The sequence below is a fragment of the Herpailurus yagouaroundi genome, unplaced genomic scaffold, assembly GCF_014898765.1.
Source record: "Herpailurus yagouaroundi ecotype Mexico unplaced genomic scaffold, PumYag 187, whole genome shotgun sequence".
NCBI classification, from domain to species: domain Eukaryota; kingdom Metazoa; phylum Chordata; class Mammalia; order Carnivora; family Felidae; genus Herpailurus; species Herpailurus yagouaroundi.
Genome location: NW_024412418.1, coordinates 7,260,722 through 7,280,015, shown reverse-complemented (window position 1 = coordinate 7,280,015; position 19,294 = coordinate 7,260,722). Strand labels below are relative to the sequence as shown.

The 19,294-nt window shown below is 41.9% G+C and overlaps 1 protein-coding gene across 8 annotated transcripts in view; it reads right to left on the bottom strand.

Annotated features, from left to right (window-relative positions):
- AMBRA1 (autophagy and beclin 1 regulator 1) overlaps positions 1–19,294 on the bottom strand; it is a 179,436-nt gene that overhangs the window by 139,253 nt on the left and 20,889 nt on the right. For 4 of the 8 annotated variants that reach the window (XR_005796838.1, XM_040495303.1, XM_040495306.1 and 1 more), the window contains exons 2-7: positions 8,559–8,812; positions 8,104–8,162; positions 7,421–7,604; positions 6,616–6,788; positions 5,603–5,669; positions 3,595–5,048 (exon numbers count right to left, since the gene is read on the bottom strand). Coding sequence is in view for 7 of the 8 variants with exons in the window: in XM_040495303.1 (XP_040351237.1) it covers positions 3,595–5,048; positions 5,603–5,669; positions 6,616–6,788; positions 7,421–7,604; positions 8,104–8,162; positions 8,559–8,693 (2,072 nt within the window). In the remaining variant the exon portion in view is untranslated. Of the gene's footprint in view, positions 1–3,594; positions 5,049–5,602; positions 5,670–6,615; positions 6,789–7,420; positions 7,605–8,103; positions 8,163–8,558; positions 8,813–16,118; positions 16,169–19,294 lie in introns of those variants that run through there. The other 4 variants (XM_040495308.1, XM_040495309.1, XM_040495311.1 and 1 more) reach the window with 2 other exon arrangements.

The window sequence follows — 19,294 nt, the reverse complement described above, 5'->3', positions numbered from 1 at the left end:
GTAAATACTTTTCTCTTTTTCCTAATACCAGCCTTTCAAACTCATAGGGACTCCTGCTGTAAGCTGCAGGGAGCCACAAAACCCTGATCTGCTAGATTCTGGGCTATGAGACCCAAAAAGTTTCTGTTGGTGAGGAAAGGGCCTGCCACTCAAGTTACAAGTTGTATGCTGGAGTCAGGACTACACAGACAGCTTGCCTTCTACTGCCCGTGGGCAAAAAGAGACAAACCATGAACTGGTTAATACAGCTCAGCAACATACAGCTATACTGAAATATACTCTTGTGCTTAATATTTTCGCTATTTGCAAACACTATGAATTAAATCAGCAGCACCGAGGATCAAAATATGCCTCTTTAGTCTATCTCCCACTACAAAGTCAAATGAATAAACCCTCTCCCTTCAAGTAGTCTAGGCACACAACAAGGACACCTTTCTTGCCAGCCAGCCTAGCCGAGCAGCAGCAACAGCCCAACAGTGACACCTGCTGGGGAAATAAAAGCAAGGGCTGGCTCATCAGCTAGAGAACATCCGGTTCCTTTTGAAGGTGGCAGAAGGGGCTAATTAGCACCTGTATGTATTAGTAATTTACACTACAAGGCAGCCACTCAAATCACGAGGAAGTGATGCCCCTTCGGTAAAGGGTGTGCACTTGGAACATTCTACAAATGTACCTCACTTTTGAGCAGGCTGTCAGCCTTCACAGTGCATTTCATCCTGGCTCATCTTAAGCGACTCCATAAATAACGTAACTACTGTATTTTACAACAAAACCATGCATTATTTGCATATTTTAAAAGAAAAAATATACATGCACAATTGTTCACAGCAAGATGACAAGGGATTTCATTTACTACAACATACAATTTTATTTTTTTTTTAATTTTTTTTTCAACGTTTATTTATTTTTGAGACAGAGAGAGACAGAGCATGAACAGGGAAGGGGCAGAGAGAGAGGGAGACACAGAATCGGAAGCAGGCTCCAGGCTCCGAGCCATCAGCCCAGAGCCCGTGGCAGGGCTCGAACTCACGGACCGCGAGATCATGACCTGAGCTGAAGTTGGACGCTTAACTGACTGAGCCACCCAGGCGCTCCTACAACATACAATTTTAAATGTTTGAACTTTTTAATTTAAAACACAAAGATTCTGGGTTTTAAATGGTCTACTTTATCAAGAAGTTATTAACATTTTAGTCACATGTGACTATTTACATTTCACTAAAATTTAAAAATTTAAACATAGTTCCTCAGCTCACACTAGCCATATGTAACTAGTGCCTACCACACTGGACAGCACAGATACAAAATGCTTCCATCACTGTAGAGAGTTTTATTGGATGGCATTTCTCTAGAGAAACATATTATTTTCAGATGCACTTATACAAAGAAGGCATATAAATGAATGAAAGCTGGCCAAGTGTTGATAATTTTTAAAGTCAGGTGATATGTATATGAAATTTATTATACTTTTCATTTTTATATGTTTGAAGATTATCATAATAAAAAGTTAAAGGAAAAGAAAAATGGTTCACCTAAAAATGAGGTATCACAGTAAGGAACATACCACGGACGATAGTTTAGAAAAATCTTTAGTCACACACACCAGAATGCAAATCCCCACTCAGCAAACTACTCATAGATCTTTAACAAGAAACTTGACTTCTCTGAGCCTTACTTATCTCAGCTGTAAGATGAGAAATTTAACACCTGCCTTGCACAGAGTTATGGTGGAAATTAGAGTTAATACAAAGACACAGCACCAGACACAGTACCTAATATACAGTGACCCTCAGTAATTGGTGTCTCTAATTATTATCAAACAGTAGAGTTTATTTTAAACCACTCAGGTATTTCTCCGAACAATAACACATGAAAAGGCACTGCTACAATTGAATGGACAAAGGATGACCAGAGGCCCACTGGTACTGTGGAGACAGGCACTTGTAGTAACTTCAGTTACTTTTAGAGCAGTAACTGAAGACAGTCCTTTTACAGCTACCTTTCACAAACTTTTTGTATGCCTGCTCTACGTCAGGCACTGTGCTTGCTCCCTTCCCACCTCTCTTGACAAAGAGGAGTAACAGTCTCGGGCTCCTCTGAGCAAGGCAAAATATTCCAAAGCTGGGAATTTAGGAGATGTTAACTCAGAACTGGTGTCAATTATTTAAGCATAGTAACAGCTTCTATTAGTCTACCTTTCATATCCGACCAAGTGTCCCTATCTTCCCCTTAGCAACTACCCCCTAGTAACCACCTACTATCTGGCATTCAACATGCTCTTTCCTGCCTTATAATCTGCTGGTCCCCTAAAGTAAAAAGGTCTTTCCCTTTCCAAATCCTAGTCATCTTTCAAGGCTTGGTTTTGTACAGCCTTCTTTGATGGTACTTCCCTTTCTGTGAAATGAGACTGCATTTAATCTGAGTACCACACAATGAAGCATTTGGGTCATCTACATTTTTTATATAATTGTATGTAAATAAGTCTTGCCTCTATAATTAATACCCCCAGTGGGTAAAGACCAGGTATTATACTTCTTTTGTATTCCCTACAGTGCCTGGCACAGTGCTGGAAAAATTGTAACCATTCAACAAATACTTATTAACTGGGTAACTCTCTAAAGCATTCTCCCAAAATAACAAGTACATTATGTGCACAATCCATATTCCCACCCTTGTTAGAAGCTTATGTCAGAAATTTCAGTTGCTTCAACAGAGGATGTAATGCAAAGCAATATGCTGTTTGGATCCAACAGGCATATTCTGGGAGCTGGTGATTACGCTAGATGTGACCTTTACAGAATTACAGAAAGAAGTCCCTAATAAATCAAGATAGATGCTCACATAGCCATACATGGAACATGTGGTGGGCGGGTAACTACACCCACTCTGTTTCTTCCATGGAAGAGTTGCCTGGGATGCCGATCTGAGTATGGAGAGGCCTTCCTTCCGTGAATTATTCTTCTTCCCCACCTTGAGGTGAATGTCCATCTGGAAGATCTCCTCAAAGAATCTTAATTAAGCAACTAACTTGCTATCCAAAAAATATGTTATCTCTAAAGCAGACTTTCCTCAACACATATATACACGTATTATTTTCTTTTTCCTTTGTCAAGTTGCAATGCTCCAGAAGGTGAACACAGTTGTCCAAAGACACACAACTTAAAAAAAAAAGCCAATACACTAATCTGTACCAAGCAGGTTCTCTTTTACTACCTATTTCTAAGCACTGTGGACCATTTTCTTTTTCCACAATAACCAGCGCTGCACATACAATCCTCCAAGAAGGTCAAAGAACAGGGCAGAGGAAGTCAATGGCTCCACCTCCATTTACATCCCTATCCTGATCTGCACTCTCCTTTAGGCTAAAGGTCTCATGAACTTAGCAGAGCCAAGTGACTTAGACTGCTAGGCCCCATCCTATCTCTGCCACCAGAGCAAGTTTTCCAGGAAGATGCAATGGACCTTAGGGAGACCAGAACCAGATGTATGGGTCCCAGACACTCCAGATCCAGCCACAACATCTACAGGACTGAAGGAAGAGACAGAAGGAGAAAAGTAAGGGATACAGGAGAAGACAAGAAAGCACCTGCTTACCTCCTGAGTGAATCTTCCTCGGAGCTCTCCTCAGGCATATCCTGATGTAAGGCCTCCTGTGTTACAGTTCCAGATCTGCTGGACTGGGTGTAAATTCTTTCCCAGTGGCCCGTCTCCTGGTTGAAGGCCACCCCCACAGTCCTCTCCTCCTGCGGACTAGCAGAGCTGCTCAACTCCAGCCTGCTGGAGCTGGGCGTTTGGCCCTCAGTCCGCTCAAGGGGTGGCAACTGGCTGCCACTTGACGGCATGCCCTCGAAGGTGCTGGGGACCTGCCAGGAGGAGCTGGCCTCACTAGAGGAGTAGTTGGGTGTGGTTCTTTCCCAGCGCAGGGTGTCGTTGTTGAAGGTCAGGAGATTGTGGCAGGCGCGGCAACGGTTCAGGTGGCCACGAGACAGGTTGGAGTTGTTCTCGCTGCTGTGTGGGGTGGGCTGGTGGGAGGGGCCTGGCCTCTCGGACTCAATGTTGTTATTGAGCATTTCCTGGGCCTGTTGGGTCTGGGGGGCTTCCCCGCTCAGGCTGTGGTCCAGCTCCTGAAGCCGGTCATACTCCAGAAAGAAGCGTCTCAGGTCACATTGAAGCTCATGGCGAATGCTGCCTGAGTTGTTTTGGCTGGAGCCATTTCCTCCATCTGACTCAGCTGCCAACCCTGAAGCTGGAAAACCCCTCCCTTCTGTGGCTGAAGTGTACACAGACGCCTGAGAGCCACCTTCTTGCTGTCTCAGCACAGACAGCAAACTCACCGAAGAGGCACTGGTCCTGGGCGGAGGCATGGATTCTGCCTCAGAGCGGGAGTTCAGACTGAGCACTGTCCGGGTCCACTCGGACCCTGTCAGCCCGGGAGCTATTTCTCGGTGATACCTAGAGGGGTGGCTGGACAAAGGGCCTCCCAAAGAGCGACGGGTGGGACCCAGACTGAGGTTGCGGAGCGTGTTGCCGGCAGTGCTGCTCTGGACTGTACTGAAGGCAGACGGCCGGTTCAGGAGGCCCTGGTCCTGCTGCGTTGACGAGGCCTGCTCCGGGGGATGGAAGGGCTCGGTCTGTACAAAAGAAAAGGAAGGGGTAGTAGCCCTGGCAGAAGCAGGGGGAACACTGTCCTGGTGTGGCAAGAGGGAAGGAACTCGAGTGCCAGAGCAGCGGCTGCAAAGGCACAGGATCCCAAGGTGCTGGCAGCACTCAGCTGTGGGGTAACTGACCCGCTGTCGGAGCCTGATGTAAGCGGAAGTCCTGGGGCGCTCCGTGGAGGGCTGAGGGGGAGGCGGTGGGGGTGAGGGGGTAGCAGACTCTTGCACTGTGCTTTGCTCTCCCACCTGGATGCCAGAGGAGCGGGAGGACAGCATGTGCAGGAAATTGTGGAGGAGAGGCGTCCGGCGAACTGGCTGTGATTGCAGCAGGGCACGCTGACGGTAGTGGGATAACTCTGTTCCGTCTATGGGGATCTCTGGTTCGTCATCACCCTGCGATGTGGAGCAAGGCGGGGCAGGGGTAGAGCAAGGCGGTTAGGTAGAACCTCCAGGTAAATTGAGAAAGATTAACTGTTGATAACCATCCGCAAAAAACAACCTTCATGGATAGACAACAACTCTACCTCGGAAGCACTGAGGACTAACTGGCTTCAGATTCAGAATCATCATATGGTGTCACATTATTCACTTCCGATTAGCAACATTTCTGAATGAGTACAGCTGGCAAGCCAATTCTATTACAAAATGCATCTCTATGACGGAAGCAATGAGGGGAAGAAAATGTCAACCAGCCCAAGGCACATGAATGACAAGCTATCCGACACAGCCTGGTGACTCTAATGAGGCAATCACCTGGGGGTTTCAGAACTGACTCCCCTGTCAAGATTATGGCTATAACTCTGAGCACACAGTCTGAAACTAGCTTTGAATTTCAACTAGAAAAGAAGCACCTGGCCATTACAAATGACAAGTCCAAATAATCAGAACTGGAGCACTAGTTTAGAAAACAACCCACCGTTGAGATGCAGTTGGAACTGCTAACTTACCTGCTGATTAGAGGGGTTAACAATTGCCGTGAGTAAGTAGTGTCCAAGAGGGTCAAATCTCACCAGACTGAAAACACAGAAGAAGAAAAAGACACACATAGATGTTAATTGAGAAGAGGAAGCCTGTGTTCAAATTTATAGCAATCATAACTAATTGCTAATAACTATGGGATTACCCAGGTATCCACTTCATGCTGGAAGCTTTCAAACCTTTCAAACAGATTAAAATAATAAAGTTCAATACTTCTTGTTACCTCCTCACATTTGCCAGAATAGGGGAATAGGTATCACAAAAATAATTTCAAAAAGCACCTAGGCTCTCATCCCAAGAAGCAACTACATCAAGCACATACTGGCTCATATCTGAGAGCCTATCATCACAGTAAAGCACAGGACACGCCCAAACTCTGCCACAGGGTTACTTCTTCCCTCATGCAGCAGCTCCACTGGCAAGGAGCAGGGGTTGTGTGACAGTGAACTGTCTCAGCATCAAGTGGCTGAGACCAGAAAATTTTCTTATATCCAGCTACAATACCAAGAGGACCAAAGAAACCAATGCATCATCTGTATTTAATTCAGGCAATGTGTGTTTTGATCTTGGGGGCTAAATATCCACAGCAGATTTGATACATACTTACATCTCCATTTTCCAGTTTGATAAACACAGACAACTGGGGCTAGCAACTACCTACCAAGCTAACCTCTACCTGAACAACTTTCAGGTGTTCCTCCCCCCACACACACAAAAAAGGGCTCTACCCCAAGTCCAGATAGCTTTGAACCTGAAAGACCTTCTAACAACCCTGGTCTACAGAGTCCAGAAGAGGAGGGCAATAAGGAACAGCTAAAATGAACTGTTGATTGGCCAGCAACTTAAAAAGTAGGAGGAGCCTTACAGATAACCCCCTGCTCTGAACAGGCGTAACAAACTGCTTCCTGAGGTGACAGCAAGTGTAAATGCTCTCTGCCATGTGAGTCCTATGCCAAACATCACTAGTGGGCAGAGCACTCACCGGACCCGTTCCATCTCGCTAGCTGTCTTCACCACAGCAAAGGGCTCCCGTCGACTCCAGTCCCAAAAGTGGATCTCATTGGCAGTGGCAATCAGCAGGAGCTGAGCCGTAGGGTGGAAAGCCAGGGAAGCAATGGCATTGTTGCTATCTGTGAACCAGCTTTCACTGCCACCCTATAAATGAACCAATCCCAAAGAGTCTCCGGTTACAAACTAGCAGGAGATTAGGATGTCAATTTCAAAAAAAAAAAAAAAAAAAAAGGACCATTTAAGGTAAAATGACCACTTGTATAGCCTACTTTAAATATGTCCTCTGTAAAATGTAGAAAATCAGTGATCTGGCAGTGTCACCAATTTATCATAAAATTATTACTGTCAGCTCAGTTCTCCCAAGTCACCTATAATCCAAAGCAATGAGTATCCACACAATTCCTGTTTCTGAGGCCTGTGAAAACGCAAGCCTGGTGCGTGACATGGTAAACAAAAAAACCACTAGCAAGTCAAGAAGCATATTGCTTTGGTGATCATGATCAGAATATAATACAATCCTCGCTCTAAACCAAAAGGCATCTATCCCGAACACGTTTTAGAACCTCCTATACTATGTCACAATGGGCAGATGGAAAAACAGTTAAACAGGGTGTTCACCTTAGAATGGAGGAATATTATTCCTATTACTTAAGTGGGCAATGACTACCACTTACTCACATGTAGTCCTAAGAACCTAGCTAGTTTCTCCTCCAGTCAAGAACTCAATGGTAAACAACTCTCTGCATTTAGAGTATCAAAGAAATGGAAATACTTACATGCAAATCCCAAATCCTAACCTCCCCATCCAGGCAGCCAGAAGCAATAAGGCCTGAGATGGTGGGATGAAAAGTGACACACCACGGAGTGCGGCGGTGTCCAATCAGAGAATGAACACACTTGCCAGTCTTCACCTCCGTAATATAGATATTATGGTTCACGTGGGTGGAGGCCAACAGAGTCCTAGAGAATTGAAGAGTAGGACGTGAATGTGAAGCACACAGGAGGGTAACCAACCTTCTCAGTTCTGGACAATTGGCTTTGGAATATTCTCCACCCTAGCGTGAAAAAACTACACCTCAGGCATTACAAACAACCGAAATATTCTGATCTTTGAAAGCTCTGGCTTCTCCACACATCCCCTTCAGAGAATATTTTTTTCCAGGTAGGAAAATGATCACTCCATCAGTGGCCTATATCACACAGGCAAAGGATTGTAATTGAGAAACTTCCCAAGTTTTGATCCTCAATGTCTGTTGTTTCCTTTGCTTATTCCTATTATTTCTATGGATAGCACAGCTCATCTACCTTCCTTCCCCTTCTGATACACTGGCAAAGCTCTATTCAAGCAATGTTTCAAAGAACCCTTAGGGCTGTAACTTGGAAGACCAAGCTAGACCAAATATACATAAAGCAATGCTATCACAAGTCTTATGTTAAGTTATAGGTAAGTACTAGGTACCTGTCTGGGCTGAAGGCCAGTAAGAATGTAGAGCGTGGACTATCAGGCAGCTCTACTCTCTGAAAAACAAACCAAAAAAAAAAAAAAAATTAAAACACATTATTTATAAACTATGACCCACTCTATCTCAAAAGCACATGAACCACAGTAGATCAGTATTCAGTATAAGCTGAAACACTGGAAACAGTGATCAAAGTCACAAATTGAAAGAGAAATCCAAATTACCTTTAAGAAAAATGTCTAGTTCTAAAGACAAAAGATATTTCTAGCCCATGAATTCTTCCAAATTTATTTTTAAAACTCTGTAGGTTAGATATATCAATTCTCTCACACAAAATAAATGGTATCCCAACTCTACATAATTAGCCCATTCTAAAACCCCACTCTACTGTCCTAAAAATCTTACCCCATTCTACCCCTAAAAATCTTATGTCAAAAATATCCATTGTTCCCACCTTGCCTTCCCATTTCATCCACCGGGTTTTATCTTCCACCAGCTCCTGCAGAAGCCGCTGAGCTCCAAAGGCCCGAGTGCCCCGTTCTCGCCCCCAGAGTATCCGGACAGCATTCTTCTCTGGAACAACCTTCATGGCGTTCAGTAGCCACTGTCACACCAGGCACAGGAAGTGAAGGAGCAAGCAATAGCTCCGCAAGCTGATGCAGCTAAATTGAGGCCATTCAGGTCCTTGTAAGTTGTCTTCATGGAAATCTAAAGGATGGACATTAAATTAAAGAATATCTATTCTGCAATCAGAGAAGCTTCCCACTGAAAACATGATTCTAGCTCAAAGAGGAAAGTTTTGTGTTTTAATTTAATGACACTTTCTCAGGAAAAGACCCCTCTCCCAGAACTTTTTTTCCAAAAATATTTCATCCTTAAATTCCTTTCATATCATCAATAGATCAGCCTTATATCTAAATAAGCCATTCTCTAAAGCAGTTACTGTTATTATTTTATCAGATAAGAACTTTTGTTACACATAAAAATAAATAAGGTCTAAAACCGTGTCAAAAACAAAAAACAAAACACAGCACCTGCCCTCCCCTTCTGGGCCACACTGCCTCCTTAGTCACCAGCTTCTCCCCCCCGCCCCCCCCTTATCACTTGGGCAGCCTCCAAACCAAAGAACAGGTAACCAATTCTAAAAGGCTATTTATTACTTGAGGGCCGGTTCTTATGCAGCAGCCTCAACTCTTATCTCCTCCCTAAAAGCATGTGCATAAGGACTACTTTGGGGGTATCTTTCTCACTCTCCTTTTCTCTTTTCCACAAAAGTTCCAGAGTAGTACAGAGAGGAGGAAACAGAAGAAAAAAATGTCAGTTCCTTTTTCTCATCCACCACAAGCCATAAGGGCATAAAACTATCACCACAAAAAAAAAAAAAAAAAAGGGCAACTAGCAGCAAAATCTATATACACATGCGCAACAAAGAATTGTGGCTCCTCTATACAATGGAATATGCAGTCCAATAAAATGGCATTTCAGAAGAATACATGTAAAATGTTATTCACTGTAGCACTGTTTCTTCAAATGTTATGGAACATTTCAAATGTGCAGAAAAGTTGAAAAAACAGTACAATAAACACAGTATTCACCAGTTAAAACTCAAGAACTGTTAACATTTGGTCACATTTGCTTTATCTGTCTCTATGGACACACTATATATGTGTTGTTTTATTTTTTTCTGCACCATTTCATCAGGCATCAATATGTTTTAACCCCAACTACCTTACTGTGCATCTGCAGGGAATAAGGACGTTTGACTTCATAACCACAATACCATTAGGTACACTGATTATCACCTAATACTCAGTCCTCATTCAAATGTCCCCAACTGTTTAAAAATGTCTTTAATAGTTGCCTTAAAAAAAAAAAAAAAGAAATCCAATCAAAACTCAAGCAATTAGTTTGGATGTTATATCTCCTTAGTTTCTTTTATTCTAGAATGGCCTCCAAATTTTGCTTTGGTTGGTTTTACCTTTACTTATTCACAAGCTTTTTAAAATCCCAGGACAGGTACCTGGAGACTGTCTTACATCCTAGTTTTGTCTGATTGTTTCTTCACAGTGCCATTTAGCTTACCTCTCTATCCCTCACATTTACTAGAAATAGTAGGTTAGATCTAAAACACTGATTAGATTTAGGTGAAGTATTTTTGGCACCTGCTTCACAGGTGATAGTATCTATGTATCACCCTCCCAAGCCCCACCCCCTGCTACAATGAAGCCTATCAGGTGGCACATATCCTCAGACTGTCTGAGTTGGTGGGACTTGGAAAATTATGTGATCATTTGGCAAAATATGACCACTTGGTTGAGTTTGTAACTGCCAGAGCTCTCTTTATAAAGGTACATCCCTCCCCTTTATAATTAGCCATCTGTGGTTAATATTTGGCCTCAACTGAATATCCTGTTCCTTCTCAACTTTTTGCTTAATGATTTAGCAGTCACTGATGATTCCTTCTTGAATTATTTCCTTTAGGAGCTGAAAAAAATGTAGATTCTCAAATTCCATCATTATTTCTACATTTACTAGCTGGCATTGCTTTGGAAAGAACTTTTCCTTAATAACTGAAGCACAGCAAATCCTTTTTTTTTTTTTCCCTTTAATTACTACTTCTGTCTTATTGTTTGTAACAGCAAAAAACTGGGGACAACTAAAGTGTCGATGTAAAAAGGGGACTGGATGACTAATCTACAGTAAGGAAGATTCTCTGGGTACTGATAACAAGAAATCTCCAAAATAAAATATTGCTAATAGGGGTGAAAAAGCAAAGTACAAAACAATATGCATAGCAATGCAACTTTTTGAATAAGAGAAGAAATTAATGGCCACTCGTTAGGGACTAAAGGGAAAGAATGAATGGAGATAAATATGGAAATAAGACTTCTCAAATGTTTTCATTTTGTGTCACTTTTATTTTTGAAATGCATTACCTATTCAAAAAATTTTTAAGTGTATTTATTTATTTTTGAGAGAGAGAGAGAAAGAGAGACAGAGCAGGGGAGGGGCAGAGAGAGAATCCCAAGTAGGCTCTGAGCTGTCAGAGCCCAATGAGGAGCTTGAACTCACAAACTGCGAAATCATGACCTAAACTGAAATCAAGAGTCGGACACTTAACCAACTGACTGAGCCACCCAGGTGCCTCAAAAATCTATTTTTAAAATTCTTTTTCTTAATGTTTATTTATTTTGAGAGAGAGAGAGAGAGAAAAGAGAGCTCGTGAGCAGGGGAGGGGCAGAGGGAAAAGGGAAGAGAGAATCCCAAGCAGGATCCACACTGTCAGATCGACCTCACAAACCATGAGATCATGGCCTAAGCCAAAATCAAGAATCAGACACTCAACCAACTGTGCCACCCAGGGGCCTCCAAAATTTATTTTTAAAATATTTAATGACGTGAAAAAATACAGTGAAAAAAGCAGAATAGAAAATTACACATATAGTATGATCCCTATTTTGTAAAAAAAAAAAAAAAAGATCTTGGAGAACAGTGATACAAAAGAAATATATAAAAAAAATACTAACCAGGGCACCTGGGTAGCTCAGTCAGTTGAGCATCTGACTTCAGCTCAGGTCTCACAGCTCAGTTCATGGGTTTAAGCCCCACATCGGGCTTGCTGCTGTCAGCACAGAGCCCACTTTGGATCCTCTGTCCCCCTCTCACTCTGCCCCTCCCCTGTTCATGCACTATCTCTCCTTCTCAAAAATAAATAAACATTAAAAAACAAAAAAAAACAAAAAAAAACCAGGGCGCCTAGGTGGCTCAGTTGGTTAAGCATCCAACTTCTGCTCAGGTCGCGATCTCACAGTTGGTGGGTTCGATCCCTGCATCAGGCTCTGTGCTGACGGCCTGGAGCCTGCTTCGGATTCTGTGTCTCCCTCTCTCTGCCCTCCCCTCCTCACACTCTCTCTTTCTCTCTCTCTCTCTCTCAAAAATAAATAAACATTAAAAAAAAAAAACAACTAACCATGCTTGTCTTTAGGTGGTGGGACTATAAGTGACTTAGTAATTAGAAGAGGTAATGTTCTCTTCAGTTTTTAAATTTAAAAAGTAATAAATGCTTATTGTAAAAGTGAAACAACAATGGGCTTTTTACATTTCACAAATGGCTGCAATATGAAAAGTATACAACTAGACGTATCCAAACACAGACAGAAGGGAAAATATTTATAGCCTGTGCTGAAAGGAGTTTTCTCCCTGGCATATTAAAGTGTAAAAAGCCAGAAAGACTCTACAGAAAGACACAACTCCAAGTTCCTAGACGGATACAGCAGAGTTCCCTAAGGAGTGATGAAGGAACAAACTCTAGCCTGTATCCTCACGGGACAGCTCTCATCCCTCATTAGTGCACGATATAAATATGTACACACTGAACATGTCAACATTCTGCAGGCCAACCTCCTGAATAAACTAAGGATGAAGTAACTGGAAGGAAATAATCTACCTGGTGACCCTAACAACTCACGGTTTAGTACCAAAAGTCTGGAAGTTAAACCGCCACACAGCTGAATAATTATTAACCAGGAAGGTGCCAGAAATACAGTTCCCATTAGTTCATCTTAATCCTTTACTGAGTCTTTTTTTTTTTTTTTTTTTTTTGTTTTTTTTTTTTTGAGCCTATAATTCTTTTACCTAATACAGAGAAGTTAAGAAGGAATGAATTTTGGGGCACCTGGGTGGTTCAGTCAGTTAAGCATCCAACTTCTGCTCAGGTCCTGATCTCACCATTCATGAGTTTGAGCCCTGCATCAGGCTCTACAATGACAGCTCAGAGCCGAGGGCCTTCTTCGGATTCTGTGTCTCCCTCTCTCTCTGCCTCTCCCCTGCTGGCTCTCTCTCTCTCTCAAAAATAAACATTAAAAAAAATTTTTTAATGAGTTTTGAGGGGCCCTTGTCTTAAGAGTGTGACATAAAACTACTTTCACAGAAATACACTTAAACCATTTATAATCTTGAGGCACCTGTGTGGCTCAGTCAGTTAAGCATCTGACTCTTGATTTCAGCTCAGGTCATGATCTTGCGGGTTAGTGAGATCGAGCCCTGCATTGGGCCCTGCACTGACAGCATGAAGCCTCCTTGGGATTCTCTCTCTCCTTCTTTCTCTCTCTGTCCCTCCCCAACGCACACGCAAACGTTCTCTCTCTCAGAATAAATACACTTTAAAAATTAGATAAGTAAACCATTTACAATCTTATAATGTGGTAAAAATAGCAGCAGTCCAATTCATACCAAAAAAATCTGACCTTCTGAACCTGTGTGACTCAAGAGGAAGAAAATATAGGTCACAAACATCGTATGATTCAGAAAACTGTGATATGACCTGAAGTTCCTACAGGAATCGGAAGAGGAAAGAGCTACTACAAATACCAGTTATCAAGAAAACTAAAAACTCAAGTCTGAGCTTACCAAAGAGCTTATCTGTCAATTCCCAAGGACCCAGACACACTAAAAGTTCAAACAAGAGAAAGCTGGACTGATGCCAGAAGTCAAAGGGCCTGAAACAATTGCACGGTCCCTCTTTTGTCTGAAGAAAAATATTTGCTCTGTTTCTTGAAAAGGATAAGAGACTTCCACTCCTTACAGCTACCTGAGAAGAGACTTTACTTTGTTCTCTATAAGGAACAAAAGGAGCTAAATCAGACTGAAGCCAGACAGGCCCTGTTGCTGAGGAGGAAGTGCCAGTCAAGTGTGTTTTTCATTCCTCTTTTTAAAAAGGAGGAAGAAACAAGTTCCCCAATCTGTCCCTTAAAGCAGGCTGAGACAAAGGGTGCCAAGAATAGTCTTTGTGATGCCATTACACAGTCCCCGGAATCAATTCTCCGTCCCCCAAAGCCTTATGCAAGGAGAACCAGAAGGACACACAGAAATGTGTACAAACCCCACCCCCCATGACATGACTGATCACTCAAAAAAGATGGGAAGATAACCCACCTTTAAAGACTTTCTCTTCTTAATTCTAGGACATAATTGCATTTAACAACTACTGACAAAAATCACCTATAGAGTATGCCACAACCCAGTGGGAACCAAAAGTTAGATTTAAAGGTTCCCCGAGGGCCGCCTGGGTGGCGCAGTCGGTTAAGCGTCCGACTTCAGCCAGGTCACGATCTCGCGGTCCGTGAGTTCGAGCCCCGCGTCAGGCTCTGGGCGGATGGCTGAGAGCCTGGAGCCTGTTTCCGATTCTGTGTCTCCCTCTCTCTCTGCCCCTCCCCCGTTCAGGCTCTGTCTCTCTCTGTCCCAAAAATAAATAAATGTTGAAAAAATAAAAAATAAAAAAAATAAAGGTTCCCGAGCAATTTGACTAATGCCAGAAACTTTACTCCACCTTCTCCCTAGAGGACTTCAGGCAAGTTACTTAACCTCCCTGAGACTCAGTTCCCTTCTTTGTAAAACAGGAATGGCAATATTTGCTTCATCAGGTTGTGGTGAGGCTCCAACACAGAAAGAGTGGTGGAGTGTCAAAACTGTTGCTGTTACTGCTGTCACTAGTACTGAATACTCCTCAGGGTTCACCGTGGTCTCCTTCGCCAAACAACACAGCCAACTAGAACCCCAGAGACCCAAGATGCCACCATTCCCAAGAGTAGCAGATTTTTCTAAGAAATACTTCAAAGGCTATTACCAAACAACCAAGTAAAAAGTACTCAGGAAAATAAAGGATATTTGTGTGGCAAAAATAATTAAATGAGATATGAGCTACCTCTACAAAAGCCAAGTCAATTAAAAAACAACCAGGGATACCCGGGTGGCTAAGTCAATTGAGTGTCTCTCGATTTCGGCTTGGGTCATGATTCCAGAATTGCGGGATCCAGCCCCGTGTTGGGCTCTGTGTTGAGTGTGCAGCCTGCTTGAGATTCTCTCTCTCTTTCCCTCTGCCCCTCTCTCCCACTTGTTCTCTCCTTCTCCCTCTCTCTCTCTCTCTCTTACACACACACAAACACACACTCACTCTCTCTAATAAAAATAAAAATAAGAACAGAACTAACTCAGAACTGTATCTGCAACCTGGCTAAAAATTCAGACCCAAAATCCTACCTTCCAACAGCATTCCAGGAGTGTGAATCAGAAAACTAACAGACCTCGAAGGGGCTGTTAAAATGAGTCCAATCACCTTATTTCTTGAGTATCTGCATCTCTCTCCACTGCACTAAGTAGGCAGTCTAGGAGTCCAATCAACTGTGTAATACCAACACACATTCCATAACACAGAGGATCCATCCCAAGGTTAATTCTCTCAAGAAAAAAAAAAAGTTCTTTAAATACTAAATCTAGGACTACTTGCATAAGTAAAGCTCTCCCAACAACTGGAAAATTAGCAACAGAATGTCAGGCCTTTAATTAGAGGCCTAAAAGTGGCCGAGTACTCTTTAGAAACTCCACGTAGGTGGAAATATACACAGTTTTCTACAATTGGCAGCTTTGTTTTCATTAATAGGACTTTTTACAAGACATTTTAGGATACTTCAAATGACACACTATAGGATCCAAATCCAAAATCCAAAATGTGAGTGCCACAGCCAGCAACCAGACTAGAATACTTCCACACAGCCCTGCCTGACTCCTAGACTAGACTGAGCTTAGAGGTGGGCAAGAAAGTTCAGGGAGAGCATCACCAATCTAGAACAGGTAGACACAGGTAACACATTCTGAAGGCAAGCACACCTGGAAGCAGAAAAACTTCATCTATTACCTGAATTGTGTAGTACTATGTATGGACTTCTAAAAGATATCCTAGGGGCAGGGCACCTGGGGTAGCTCAGTCAGTTAAGCATCCGACTCTTAATTTCGGCTCAGGTCGTGATCAAGCCCTGAGCAGGGCTCCACACTGAGTGTGGAGCCAACCTGGGATTCTCTCTCTCTCCCTCTCTCTCTCTGCCTCTCCCCAGCTTGCATACATATATTGCATGCCTGCTCTCTCAAAATTAATAAACATTAAAACAAAATAAATAAAATACATGAAATAAAATAAAATAGAATAGAATAAAATAGAATAAAGATATCTTAGGGGTACCTGGATAGCTCAGTCAGTTTAAGCATCCGACTCTTGATCTTGGCTCAGGTCTTGATCTCAGGGTCATGAGTTCAAGCCCCACGGTGGGCTCCACGATGGACATGGAGCATACTTAAAAATAAATAAATACATAAAATGCATAAATACTAAAAAATAAAAGATACCCTAGAATATGCCAAAGTGATAAATGTGGTTAAATCCAGATAGAGAAATTTTAAGTAATTTTTTAATCCATAATTTCTAAATAAGAGCTGGCCTGGTATAGCGGTATATGGGCCCTGCAATCAGACTGGCCAACTGAATCCCAGCTCTGTCATTTTCTTGGCAAAAGAAGGTTTCTTGAAACAGTTACTGAACCAGCCTATACTTCAGTTTCCTCGTCTATAAAATGTGACCACTGAGAGTAGGTATAATAATAGGGTTACCATGAAGATTAAAAGATTTACCAAATGAAAAGTGCTCACTATTCTAGAATGCCAATGCTTGTACTAGAATGATAATTTCATTCCATAATGAAGAATTAAAATTAAAATAGCAGTAAGAGGGGCACCTGGGTGGCTCAGTCAGTTAAGCGTCCGAGTCTTGATTTTGGCTCAGGTGATGATCTCAGAGTTTGTGAGCTCAAGCCCTGCATAAGGCTCTGTGCTGACAGTGCAGAGCCTGCTTGGGGTTCTGTCTCCCTCTCTCTCTGCCCCTCCCCTGCTTGCTCTCTATCTCTCTCAAAATAAATAAAAGCAAATGTTAAAATAGCAGTAAGAAAAAATTTTTAAATCAGATAAATGAAATTTAATACAAATTCTCTTAGGCAAAATGAAACTGTCCACTGTAGCAGTCTCCAAACCATTTCATATAAAAGATCTGAGTACTGACATCTTTAAAAAAAATAAAGCTACAGGGTAATGGTTAAAATAACAATACCCAACACTCTCAGAGTGCTTTTCATGTCCCAGGAACTGTTCTTCGCACTTTACATAAACTAATTTATGATCCTCACAGCCACCCCATCAGGTTCATGAGGTCCCAAGGGAACAAGTCACACTGTCAGTGGTGGATTCAGGATTCAAACCCAAGCAGTCTGGCTCCAGAGTATAAATACTTAATTACTACAGAAAACTCCATAGTGCCTGAGATAGAACTTCCTAGTCAGTCTCTCTTCTAGTCATTTACTAGCCTCACGTGTATTAGCCCCTCAATAATTGTTTTACTGCCTTACAAAATCAATTGGAAATCTGTTTGCTTAATATTTGTAATGTTCATTTCCTCAAAGGAGAAGAAATTAAAGAATGACAGCAAGGAAAATGAAAAAATTCTCACCCCTTCCTTTACATCAATATATGGTTTTTGAGAGAAAAAAGGACTCTAAAGTCTTTGACGAGAAATGACTCTGAATTTGATAAAATACCATATGAGACTATATCATGAAATTCAGCCACTCTGTATTTACCCTACACAACTACCAACTCCATCAAAGTAAAAAAAATTACTTATCAACAGGAAATAGAGATAGATGCCACAGTAAATTTACTTCTGTCTGGCTGCTAGGCCAGAACATACATCTTGAAAACATTAATCAACAGAAGGTATGATTCTGCATACTCAGCCAAACCTGTGTATACTCTTTTGTCAAACACGAACTACAACATAAACACATCTGAGAAAAGAAGGGGACTCTTACACGTATGGTCTCATGCCAACCCTTTCTCCATGTGGCGGGCAAAGTGCTAGTGACCTCCTCGCACTGCCAGAGTTAGTTCCAAATCAAGATTCTCTATAACCAACTTAGTTTACCAGCCTGTGCTAGACTCTCTCCAAAGACAGCTGCCATCAAATCCTTCCTATTCTACTCCCATGCTGCCCCACCCATCAAGAGATAACATATTTCTCACCCCCCCCCCCCCCGAATAGGGGGCTGAAGTTGTGACTTGTTTTGACCACAGAATATGGCTGAAGGGCTGTGTCAGTTCCAGGGCTGGCAGCTTCATATTTGAAAGACAGCATATCCAGAACAAAGTACAGAGGCAGTGGACATTCTGAGAGCAGGGAAGGGAATATGGGATATTATATTTTGGGGGCTTGAAAGTGCCAGATATAAAGGTGATGTGATTTAATGGGTAAAGATATGACAAAGACATAAGAAGTTTCAATGGTGGACTCTTACCACTGAGCTGTTATATAATCTTTTACAAATCACACTGGTGCTGAATTTCATTTTTCTCCAGGTACAAACTGAAAGTAATAACACCCTTTTTGTAACTTAAAGGAATCACGTCCTTGGAGTACATTAGAAGAAATGGGTTACAAAAAATTGAAGGCAGAGTTACTACTTTTGGAAGTACAAGCCAAGTTAAGAACTAACAATAAGGACAGTGCACAATAAGCAGGAGTTCGTACAAAGAAGTCTGGCACCTTCAGTTATGAGACAGTGCAAAGGAAACTGCAGGAGCCACGAAGCAGAATCAGAGAATACCTTTAATTAATCACCTGACAGATTAGAAGCAAATAATTTGAGAGAATCAAAACCAATGCAATCAAAATTAGACACATTCTTCATAAGAACCAAAAGCCCAGAGATAAAACGCTAATAGAACCTACACCCCTACTGCAGATATGCACAACATCTATGTTCTGAATTACAAAACTCTTCAATACAATTGTCTCCACCTAGAAAGCCAGGCTAAGACATGATAATGAATTGAGTAGCCGGTACAAAGATTGTCAGCCCAAATTTACCAAGAGATAAGCAAGCAACACGACCTCTTTTGTTCTCATATCCACCATCACCCCCAATGTTTTTTTATATTTATCAACTCAGAATAAGGCACACTTCTACATGGTATATCACAAATAGGCTAACAGCTTTACAAAATGTTTTGAAGATACAAAACTAAATAAATTCTAATTACTGTTTTTATAATAAAGAGGAGGAAAAAGCACTAGCTTTTCTGCTGCAGAGTTTGCTTACTAGGGCTTCCTAAAGTAAAAATAACATGACCTAATGTCTGAAACACAGCAGAGTTTGTACTCAAAAACAAAGTGTGATCAAAACTGGAAACAGAAAGCCGTAAGTTCCAAATCTGAGACTGACGGTTTTCTTTATTGTCACTTACCTCAGAAGGATAACGAAAAAAGGAATGAAGTGTTATCTGCAAACTATTCTGGGGAAACCGGACTAAGAA